This window comes from Symsagittifera roscoffensis, chromosome 1 (genome assembly GCF_963678635.1).
Source record: "Symsagittifera roscoffensis chromosome 1, txSymRosc1.1, whole genome shotgun sequence".
In the NCBI taxonomy this organism is placed as follows: Eukaryota; Metazoa; Xenacoelomorpha; order Acoela; family Convolutidae; genus Symsagittifera; species Symsagittifera roscoffensis.
This window is the reverse complement of record NC_087062.1, coordinates 91,942,965-91,955,369: the sequence shown is the minus strand read 5'-3', so window position 1 is coordinate 91,955,369 and position 12,405 is coordinate 91,942,965. Positions and strand designations below refer to the sequence as shown.

Below are 12,405 nucleotides of genomic sequence, written 5' to 3'. Positions count from 1 at the left end.
ATCTAGAGTCTAAGTTTGACTGCTCAAATCCTTTTGGTTCTCGAGAAAATGTGTTTTTATGATTTTTTTTTTCAAAAATCATAGATATAAAAAAAATAACTGAACTTCACTTTCTCAACACTATAGTGGAGTGCTGTCAGGGTACAATCAGAGGTTGCAAATCTGGAGTCCAAGTATGACTGCTCAAATTCTTTTGGTTTTCGAGATATGGCGTTTTTTTCTGATTTTTTCATAATTTTTTTTCAAAAAAATGCAGATATAAAAAAAACTTAGATACAAAAAAACTAACCGAACTTGAATTTCTCAACCCTATAGTGGGGTGCTATCAGAGTATATTCAGGAGTTGCAAATCTGGCGTTCAATTGTGACTGCTCAAGTTCTTTTGGTTTTCGAGAAATTGCGTTTTTTGTGATTTTTTTTTTAGATTTTTTCCAAAAAACTTAGATATTAAAAACTAACCGAATTTGAATTTCGCCACCCTATAGTGGGGTGCTATCAGGGTACATTCAGGAGTTGCAAATCTGGTGTCCAAGTATGACTGCTCAAATCCTTTTGGTATTCGAGAAATTGCGTTTTCTATGATTTTTTCATTTTTTTTTGATCAAAAAACTGAAATAAAAAATAAACGGAACTTCAATTTCTCAACTCTATCAGGGGGTGCTGTCAGGGTACATTCATTTCAACTCTATCAGGGGTTGCAAATCTAGAGTCTAAGTTTGACTGCTCAAATCCTTTTGGTTCTCGAGAAAATGTGTTTTTATGATTTTTTCTAATTATTTTTTTCAAAATCTTAGATATAAAAAAAATTAACTGAACTTCACTTTCTCAACCTTATAGTGGGGTGATTTCAGAGTACAATCAGGGGTTGCAAATCTGAAGTCCCGGTATGACTGCTCAAATCCTTTTGGTTTTCGAGAATTTGCGTTTTCTATGATTTCATTTTTTTGATCAAAAAACTTAGACATTAAAAAAAAATTAACCGAACAACAATTTCTCAACCCTATAGTGGGGTGCTGTCAGGGTAAAATCAGGGGTGGCAAGTCTGGAGTCCTGGTATGACTGCTCAAATCCTTTTGGTTTTCGAGAAATTGCGTTTTCTATGTTTTTTTCATTTTTTTGATCAAAAAACAGATATAAAAAAATAAACGGAACTTCAATTTCTCAACTCTATCAAGGGGTGCTGTCAGGGTACATTCAGGGGTTGCAAATCTAGAGTCCAAGTTTGACTGCTCAAATCCTTTTGGTTCTCGAGAAAATGTGTTTTTACGATTTTTTTTTAATTATTTTTTTCAAATTCTTAGATATAAAAAAATTTAACTGAACTTCACTTTCTCAACCTTATAGTGGGGTGATGTCAGAGTACAATCAGGGGTTGCAAATGCGTATTCTATGATTTCATTTTTTTGATCAAAAAACAGATATAAGAAAAATGAACGAACTTCTATTTCTCAACTCTATCATGGGGTGCTGTCAGGATACATCCAGGGGTTGCAAATCTAGAGTCTAAGTTTGACTGCTCAAATCCTTTTGGTTCTCGAGAAAATGTGTTTTTATGATTTTTTTCAATTATTTTTTTCAAATTCTTAGATATAAAAAAATTTAACTGAACTTCACTTTCTCAACCTTATAGTGGGGTGATGTCAGAGTACAATCAGGGGTTGCAAATGCGTATTCTATGATTTCATTTTTTTATCAAAAAACAGATATAAGAAAAATAAACGAACTTCAATTTCTCAACTCTATCATGGGGTGCTGTCAGGGTACATTCAGGGGTTGCAAATCTAGAGTCTAAGTTTGACTGCTCAAATCCTTTTGGTTCTCGAGAAATGTGTTTTTATGATTTTTTTTTCAAAAATCATAGTTATAAAAAAAATAACTGAACTTCACTTTCTCAACACTATAATGGAGTGCTGTCAGGGTACAATCAGAGGTTGCAAATCTGGAGTCCAAGTATGACTGCTCAAATTCTTTTGGTTTTCGAGATATGGCGTTTTTTTCTGATTTTTTCATAATTTTTTTTCAAAAAAATTCAGATATAAAAAAAACTTAGATACAAAAAAACTAACCGAACTTGAATTTCTCAACCCTATAGTGGGGTGCTGTCAGGGTATATTCAGGAGTTGCAAATCTGGCGTTCAATTGTGACTGCTCAAGTTCTTTTGGTTTTCGAGAAATTGCGTTTTTTGTGATTTTTTTTTTAGATTTTTTCCAAAAAACTTAGATATTAGAAACTAACCGAATTTGAATTTCGCCACCCTATAGTGGGGTGCTATCAGGGTACATTCAGGAGTTGCAAATCTGGTGTCCAAGTATGACTGCTCAAATCCTTTTGGTTTTCGAGAAATTGCGTTTTCTATGATCTTTTCATTTTTTTGATCAAAAAACAGATATAAAAAAATAAACGGAACTTCAATTTCTCAACTCTATCAGGGGGTGCTGTCAGGGTACATTCAGGGGTTGCAAATCTAGAGTCTAATATTGACTGCTCAAATTCTTTTGGTTCTCGAGAAAATGTGTTTTTATGATTTTTTCTAATTATTTTTTTCAAAATCTTAGATATAAAAAAAATTAATTGAACTTCACTTTCTCAACCTTATAGTGGGGTGATGTCAGAGTACAATCAGGGGTTGCAAATCTGAAGTCCCGGTATGACTGCTCAAATCCTTTTGGTTTTCGAGAATTTGCGTTTTCTATGATTTCATTTTTTTGATCAAAAAACTTAGACATTAAAAAAAAAATTAACCGAACAACAATTTCTCAACCCTATAGTGGGGTGCTGTCAGGGTAAAATCAGGGGTGGCAAGTCTGGAGTCCTGGTATGACTGCTCAAATCCTTTTTGTCTTTCGAGAAATTGCGTTTTCTATGATTTTTTCATTTTTTTGATCAAAAAACAGATATAAAAAAATAAACGGAACTTCAATTTCTCAACTCTATCAAGGGGTGCTGTCAGGGTACATTCAGGGGTTGCAAATCTAGAGTCCAAGTTTGACTGCTCAAATCCTTTTGGTTCTCGAGAAAATGTGTTTTTATGATTTTTTTCAATTATTTTTTTCAAATTCTTAGATATAAAAAAAATTTAACTGAACTTCACTTTCTCAACCTTATAGTGGGGTGATGTCAGAGTACAATCAGGGGTTGCAAATGCGTATTCTATGATTTCATTTTTTTGATCAAAAAACAGATATAAGAAAAATGAACGAACTTCAATTTCTCAACTCTATCATGGGGTGCTGTCAGGTAACGTTCAGGGGTTGCAAATCTAGAGTCTAAGTTTGACTGCTCAAATCCTTTTGGTTCTCGAGAAAATGTGTTTTTATGATTTTTTTTTCAAAAATCATAGATATAAAAAAAATAACTGAACTTCACTTTCTCAACACTATAGTGGAATGCTGTCAGGGTACAATCAGAGGTTGCAAATCTGGAATCCAAGTATGACTGCTCAAATTCTTTTGGTTTTCGAGATATGGCGTTTTTTTCTGATTTTTTCATAATTTTTTTTCAAAAAAATTCAGATATAAAAAAAACTTAGATACAAAAAAACTAACCGAACTTGAATTTCTCAACCCTATAGTGGGGTGCTGTCAGGGTATATTCAGGAGTTGCAAATCTGGCGTTCAATTGTGACTGCTCAAGTTCTTTTGGTTTTCGAGAAATTGCGTTTTTTGTGATTTTTTTTTTAGATTTTTTCCAAAAAACTTAGATATTAGAAACTAACCGAATTTGAATTTCGCCACCCTATAGTGGGGTGCTATCAGGGTACATTCAGGAGTTGCAAATCTGGTGTCCAAGTATGACTGCTCAAATCCTTTTGGTTTTCGAGAAATTGCGTTTTCTATGATCTTTTCATTTTTTTGATCAAAAAACAGATATAAAAAAATAAACGGAACTTCAATTTCTCAACTCTATCAGGGGGTGCTGTCAGGGTACATTCAGGGGTTGCAAATCTAGAGTCTAATATTGACTGCTCAAATTCTTTTGGTTCTCGAGAAAATGTGTTTTTATGATTTTTTCTAATTATTTTTTTCAAAATCTTAGATATAAAAAAAATTAATTGAACTTCACTTTCTCAACCTTATAGTGGGGTGATGTCAGAGTACAATCAGGGGTTGCAAATCTGAAGTCCCGGTATGACTGCTCAAATCCTTTTGGTTTTCGAGAATTTGCGTTTTCTATGATTTCATTTTTTTGATCAAAAAACAGATATAAAAAAATAAACGGAACTTCAATTTCTCAACTCTATCAAGGGGTGCTGTCAGGGTACATTCAGGGGTTGCAAATCTAGAGTCCAAGTTTGACTGCTCAAATACTTTTGGTTCTCGAGAAAATGTGTTTTTATGATTTTTTTCAATTATTTTTTTCAAATTCTTAGATATAAAAAAAATTTAACTGAACTTCACTTTCTCAACCTTATAGTGGGGTGATGTCAGAGTACAATCAGGGGTTGCAAATGCGTATTCTATGATTTCATTTTTTTGATCAAAAAACAGATATAAGAAAAATGAACGAACTTCAATTTCTCAACTCTATCATGGGGTGCTGTCAGGTAACGTTCAGGGGTTGCAAATCTAGAGTCTAAGTTTGACTGCTCAAATCCTTTTGGTTCTCGAGAAAATGTGTTTTTATGATTTTTTTTTCAAAAATCATAGATATAAAAAAAATAACTGAACTTCACTTTCTCAACACTATAGTGGAATGCTGTCAGGGTACAATCAGAGGTTGCAAATCTGGAATCCAAGTATGACTGCTCAAATTCTTTTGGTTTTCGAGATATGGCGTTTTTTTCTGATTTTTTCATAATTTTTTTTCAAAAAAATTCAGATATAAAAAAAACTTAGATACAAAAAAACTAACCGAACTTGAATTTCTCAACCCTATAGTGGGGTGCTGTCAGGGTATATTCAGGAGTTGCAAATCTGGCGTTCAATTGTGACTGCTCAAGTTCTTTTGGTTTTCGAGAAATTTCGTTTTTTGTGATTTTTTCATTTTTTTTTCAAAAAAACTTAGATGTAAAAAAAATTGACCGAAATTCACTTTCTCAACACTATAGTGGAGTGCTGTCAGGGTACAATCAGAGGTTGCAAATCTGGAGTCCAAGTATGACTGCTCAAATCCTTTTGGTTTTATCGAGATATGGCGTTTTTTTCTGATTTTTTCATAATTTTTTTTCAAAAAAATTCAGATGTAAAAAAACTTAGATACAAAAAAACTAACCGAACTTGAATTTCTCAACTCTATAGTGGAGTGCTGTCAGGGTATAATCAGGAGTTGAAAATCTGGCGTTCAATTGTGACTACTCAAGTTCTTTTGGTTTTCGAGTAATTGCGTTTTTTGTGATTTTTTAGTTTTTTTTCCAAAAAACTTAGATATTAAAAAAAACCGAACTTGAATTTCGCCACTCTATAGTGGGGTGCTATCAGGGTACATTCAGGGGTTGCAAATCTGGCGTCCAAGTATAACTGAAGGCTCAAATCCTTATGGTTTTCGAGAAACTGCGTTTTTTATGATTTTTTCATTTTTTTTTTTTTTTCAAAAAAACTTAGATGTAAAAAAAATTGACCGAAATTCACTTTCTCAACACTATAGTGGAGTGCTGTCAGGGTACAATCAGAGGTTGCAAATCTGGAGTCCAAGTATGACTGCTCAAATCCTTTTGGTTTTATCGAGATATGGCGTTTTTTTCTGATTTTTTCATAATTTTTTTTCAAAAAAATTCAGATGTAAAAAAAACTTAGATACAAAAAAACTAACCGAACTTGAATTTTTCAACTCTATAGTGGAGTGCTGTCAAGGTATAATCAGGAGTTGAAAATCTGGCGTTCAATTGTGACTACTCAAGTTCTTTTGGTTTTCGAGTAATTGCGTTTTTTGTGATTTTTTAGTTTTTTTTCCAAAAAACTTAGATATTAAAAAAAACCGAACTTGAATTTCGCCACCCTATAGTGGGGTGCTGTCAGGGTACATTCAGGGGTTGCAAATCTGGCGTCCAAGTATAACTGAAGGCTCAAATCCTTATGGTTTTCGAGAAAGTGCGTTTTTTATGATTTTTTCATTTTTTTTTTTTTTCAAAAAAACTTAGATGTAAAAAAAAATTAACCGAACTTCACTTTCTCAACACTATAGTGGAGTGCTGTCAGGGTACAATCAGAGATTGCAAATCTGGAGTACAAGTATGACTGCTCAAATCCTTTTGGTTTTATCGAGATATGGCGTTTTTTTCTGATTTTTTCATAATTTTTTTTCAAAAAATTTCAGATATAAAAAAAACTAGATACTAAAAAACTAACCGAACTTGAATTCCTGAACCCTATTGTGGGGTGCTGTCAGGGTAAATTCAGGGCTTGCAAATCTGGCGTCCATGTATGACTGCTCAAATCTTTTTGGTTTTATCGAGATATGGCGTTTTTTTCTGATTTTTTCATAATTTTTTTTCAAAAAATTTCAGATATAAAAAAAACTAGATACTAAAAAACTAACCGAACTTGAATTCCTGAACCCTATTGTGGGGTGCTGTCAGGGTAAATTCAGGGCTTGCAAATCTGGCGTCCATGTATGACTGCTCAAATCCTTTTGGTTTTATCGAGATATGGCGTTTTTTTCTGATTTTTTCATAATTTTTTTTCAAAAAATTTCAGATATAAAAAAAACTAGATACTAAAAAACTAACCGAACTTGAATTCCTGAACCCTATAGTGGAGTGCTGTCAGGGTACAATCAGAGATTGCAAATCTGGAGTACAAGTATGACTGCTCAAATCCTTTTGGTTTTATCGAGATATGGCGTTTTTTTCTGATTTTTTCATAATTTTTTTTCAAAAAATTTCAGATATAAAAAAAACTAGATACTAAAAAACTAACCGAACTTGAATTCCTGAACCCTATTGTGGGGTGCTGTCAGGGTAAATTCAGGGCTTGCAAATCTGGCGTCCATGTATGACTGCTCAAATCTTTTTGGTTTTATCGAGATATGGCGTTTTTTTCTGATTTTTTCATAATTTTTTTTCAAAAAAATTCAGATATAAAAAAAACTAGGTACTAAAAAACTAACCGAACTTGAATTTCTCAACCCTATTGTGGGGTGCTGTCAGGGTAAATTCAGGGCTTGCAAATCTGGCGTCCATGTATGACTGCTCAAATCTTTTTGATTTTCGAGAAATTGCGTTTTTTTATTTTTTTTTTCAAATCCTAATATTTTTTTAGAATTGTGGTTTGTCTGTTTTCTGAAGACTTGGTTTTGTAGCACCGGAGGTTCGATTGACGCGCTAGTTATACATTATAAGCAGTAAATTTCTGTTGTTTTTCAGCTTATTGGCTGTCGGTTGTAGTTTTCTCTCGGCTATTTTTTCCTACAAATTTTCTGTTTTGTTTTATAGATATATAAGTCTGGCTATATATTTTTGAATGCTTAATATCAACCTTTTAAGGTCCTATTGAAAAAAACTTAAATGCATTTAATCATGAAAAAACTTCTTCTTTCGTTTTAATTTTTTGCTCGCTCGAAGTCTTCCTTGCTACTTCGGCGTCATGCTTGTTTAATCATATGCTTGTTGTATTGCAAGTGATGCGAAGCTCAGCTTCGCCTCTGTCTCAAAACTTTTTTAGACAGCGGTTTTCGTCTCAATTTCTGTCTGCTAATTTGTCCTGGTTATGAAATATTTCCCGGCTTAATTGTACAGTTTTTATGTTTCTAATAGAAACAGGACTTGTGGGACCAAATTGACTATTCAACGCTGAGAAGTCTTTTTTATAGTTTATTCTTCTAAATAGGCATTGCGAAGTTTTAATCTGCTTATTATTTTATTGATGTCTGTTATGGTGGGCTCATTTTTAGTTCAAGTTTTTCTGATGTTTTTAGTTTTTTGTTGTTTAATAAATGTGTTTTCGATTAGCTGAGTTTTTCCTTGAGATAAATTACGGTTGTCAACTGGGCAATTGACAATTTCCATCCACAATTTTTGTTTCTTAGCTATCCATACTGAGACGACAAATGAGGTTTACAGCATTTGAAATGAACTGTTCGAATTTATAGCGGTTTATGTCTTTGAGAAATACAATTGGAAACTTCCATCCAAAACATTGTCGTCTTAACAGATGTCGTCTTCTTTTCCGAACAGTTTGTATATATCCGTAAAGTGTAAAAGATACCGGATCTCTTTAACTGTCGCCCCCTTTGTTACCTAGTAACGAATTGCCACCCCTGTAAGGGACTAATTCAATGGCTAAAAATATGTTAATTTTGCGCCTAATAAAAAATATCCCCCCTTTTGCAAAGAGATAGTCAAAAAGATACAAGAGATCAGCAATAGTGTAAATTATTTAAAAACCATCGAAATTCAATCAGTTTTCGTATTTCACTTCAATTTGATCATATTTTGATGAATCATTGTCAACAAAAAAATCAGCTAATACCACTATGCGCATTGTACTTAACACAAAATGTAGACATAGTTACAGTTGCGAGTAGCAAGTGCTATCACAATTTAATGTCACTGGATTTTTTCAGTTCTTTGCTACTGTGAGACAATGAGTCGGTTTGTTGCTGGATTTGCGTTGCTTTTGTTACTATGCTTTGGATTCAACGATGCGCAATCTGAAGATATAGCAAATTGTGAAGTTCTGGATGAAGCCAACTTCGAGGAATCGGTTAAAAGTGCAAACTACTTTGTGATGTTCTATGCTCCATGGTGTGGCCACTGCAAAAGGTTGAAACCCAAGTGGAATGAGTTCTGTGGGAAGATGAACTCTGAAACTTCGGAGACAAAGATTGCAGCCGTTGATTGCACCGTTGAATCATACACGTGTAAGAAGCATGGCGTGTCGGGATATCCAACGTAAGTAACTTAAGTCTTAATTTCTTCAAAAACATTTTTTTTAATGTTCATTAATCTGCGTTTTAATAAGATAGCATCCTCGATAATTTTATTTCGGTTTTTTCGATTGAAAAAAACTTTCCTGTTATCATTCAGCATTTTAAGCCGACTAAAATAAACCGATATACAGTTTTGTTGAAACTGTTTTGATGGTAAGTGAACGAGTGTGAATAAACCAGCCAAAGTTACGTCATTTTAGTGAAAATTTGCATATTTTTCGGAGCTGTTACAACTTTAACTTCATTATTATGTGACAGCTCCGTATATCGGCTGGCTTATATGGCAGCTGGTTAATAAATACTTCAGCTGGTTTATATACCACCTAAGTGAATTTGCTTATAATTTTATCATGTTCATTATTTTAGGCTGAAGATGTACAAGAAAGGCATTCTTGACGGGACCAAGTATACTGGCGGCCGCGAAATTGAAGCGTTTGAGAAGTTCATCAAAGCAACTTTGAACCCAGAATCTGTGGTTAGTTTTATACTGAGCCATTTCTGATTTTTATGGTGTCGTAGTGAAGCAAACTACGTCTATAATAAGAAGGCAACCATTTTTTCTCTAATTTTAGATCAGATTTGAAAGGTAAACGATTTTGAATTTAAAGAGCTTTTCAGTTTGGTTATGTTCTTTCGATTGTGCTCTGGCACAGAAAAAAAAATTCGAGAACATATTTCAGGAGAATAAAACATTTTTTGTTGCACGGCAACTCATTTGAATTTGCCTTTGTGTTAATGTGGTTAGTTTAATGAGAAAGGAATTTATTTTTTAAATCAATTGCTGCCAAATTCATGGCTCTATCGGCCAACTTAAACATCTTAATTGCTTTCAAGTACTAATTTAAGGTTAATAACACTCTCGAGAGCAGGTGTCTTGTAATCAAACAACTTTCCATCATACCATTGAATTGATTTATTATTGAACTTGAACAGCTTCCAAGGCTTGGTCTATAGGGAGCGAGGATTTCTTTGCACCCAAAGATCTGAATTCGAGTTTTGTTTGTATGCTAATTTTGTCTTAATTTTTAAAGCATGAAAATTTTTACTATTTACTAAATTACTATAATACGCAGATGTCCTGTTACTTGGTCAATTTACTAACTTGTTTTTTTTGCATAAGATTTTGTTCGACCTTTGAAAATGGAGAGAAACTTTGTATTCTTGTGTAGTTTAGTTTTTTCTTCATATTTTTTAGTTTTCCATGCAAAATTAATTACCAATAATAATTCGTGTGATATATCTTATTAAAGCTTTTTCAGTCCAGATTCGAAACATATAAATGTCAACAAATTATCCCTGTGTTGAAATTTTAGAGTATTAAACCTCTGTTTGAGTTTTTGAAATTTTGTCCTCTTTCGAGCGAGCTGAATTTCGAACGTTTGTTAAAATAAAATTGATCATTTAGGCTAATAAAACATGACTTCACAAACAAAGACTAGTTTTGGAACCTTCACTTAGCGGTTCCTTGGCAAAAAAAGGTTTTCAAAAAAGTTTTCTGCAAAAAATGGAAAAATTTGTTCATTTTTTGGAGACAATTGTTATAGATTTTGCCTGAGTTACTAACGTTCTACGCATTTGTGTAGTTCTCTCACCACGCACGACAAACGACACTAATTGAAGAAAAAAGAAACAATCTATTTTTGTAGTTTATGAATGAGGGTCGGAACATAATATGCTATTTGTGCAGCAACCGGATATCCTTGTTTTCTTTTTTTTTGTTTTATTGGTTGCGGCTGAATATTGTTTCGGCTTAGTAAATTTAATTTGTGCCATTTGATTGAAAAATTGATATGTTTCTTTAATTCAGGATTGTGTTTGAGGTGTTTTAAGAGTTTTATGTTGAAATTTCCCATGGGATTTCGACCTGAAACCAGAAGTTCGCGCAGGCTTTGGAGTTCAGTTGCTCTGTTTGTAAGATTTTGTTTGATGAGATTTTGAATATTTTAAAGGGTTGAGAACTCTTTTCCATTGTCAAATTGAGCAGTCCTTATTTAGTCAACCGTTCTGATTCGTTGACTGCCGAAAAGATATAGTTTTTGACAAATTTATTGGACAACGTTTGAAAGTTTTGAAAAACTTGACATTCAAGCTTAAACTAAGTTAAAATAGCTCTTTGAGGAATTGTGTTATTCTTTTCGTCTCTGACCGCAGGTCATTGTTGAATAGATTTTTTTTATTTGTTGTCTTGAAATTAGGCAAAAAATGGACGTATCCGACAAAGCGTTATCCTGTTGCATTGATCTTTTGACAATTCGAATACCCTAGAGAGTTGCAAAATGCTCAGACAAACAGAGATGAATAAAAAGAGCAGTCTGTCCATTTTAACAGAGATGACTAAAACGTGCAATATTTTCATTTTGCATGCATTTTTGATGTTTCAGACCACATTGAGATTTAGGGAGGTGCAAAAAGTTTGATCACACAGAAAAAATTAAAAAGAGCATTAGCATGCAAATTTTTTTCAAAATAGGTCAACTACTCTTTTTAATTAATTTCTTCTATCTGCGACTTTTTTTCTGCTACAAATTAAAATACAACGCCCTTTCATTGTCTCAAGGTCGGAATTATTTCAAATATTTAAGACGCTGTCCGTTATAGAGAATTGCAAAAAGTTCGGACAGACAGAATTAATTAAAAAGAGCAATTGCCTAGACATCAGCGGAAATAAAAACTCGGATAATCGACGATCTTGCTTTTCGAATTTGGTCTGACAAAAAGTTCAAAGTTGTCCGGCTTCAGATTTTGCATGCAAAAAAGCGTCAAAAAGCACTGATTGCTCATTTTAATTATTTCTGTCTGTCCGAACTTTTTGCTACTAATTATAATAGAGAGTTGCAAAACGTTGCAACAGACAAAACTAATTAAAAAGAGCAAAAGACCTATTTGAGTCAAATTTTGCATAGAAAGCCTAAGTCAAGAAAAAAATTTAAATTTGCATGCAAACGTTGCTCAAAATTGGCAGATTGGTCTTTTAAATTGTATTTGTTTGTTCCAACTTTTTGCTGCGTGTTATACTAAACTATACTGCCATCATTTTGGCATAATTTAATATAGCTTTCAACAAATTTGTCGGACAACGTCTTAAACTTTCGAAACAATTCTGACCTTCAAGCTTAAACTTATGAGCAATAGTTCTTCGAAGTTTCGCAATTGCCTTTTTGTTGGCGTTTTTTGTGTTCTTGTACTTTTGAAAAATTGTATGTGAGATTGCTGCTGAATGAAAATTTTTGAAATTAAAGGCTTGAAGTTATATTAAAAAAACTGACCTCTGAAAAAGCGCAATATTTTTGGTTTGTTCTTGTGACATTTCAAACGCAATTTTGAAAATTGGGTTGTATTTTCAACTCAATTTAACTGTCTCAAGGCCAGAATTATTTCAGAAATTTAAGACGTCCAATAAGTTTGTTAAAAACTATAGACGATGAAAAAGCTCTTTTTTCCTCGACCTTCAACTAAATTTTTCTTTCGAAAAGACAGCACAGCTTCGCTGCTTTTTCTTGACTGCAATTAATCATCCAAAATTACTGTTTGACAATGTC

General features: G+C 33.0%; 1 protein-coding gene across 1 annotated transcript in view; it reads left to right on the top strand.

The window, feature by feature from the left end:
- The window catches only part of LOC134852436 (thioredoxin domain-containing protein 5-like), a 61,086-nt gene that overhangs the window by 37,520 nt on the left and 11,161 nt on the right, over positions 1-12,405 (top strand). Inside the window, exons 2-3 of the mRNA XM_063868549.1 lie at positions 8,499-8,828; positions 9,233-9,341. Of these exons, the coding sequence (XP_063724619.1) occupies positions 8,521-8,828; positions 9,233-9,341 (417 nt within the window). The 5' untranslated portion in view covers positions 8,499-8,520. The remainder of the gene's footprint in view (positions 1-8,498; positions 8,829-9,232; positions 9,342-12,405) is intronic.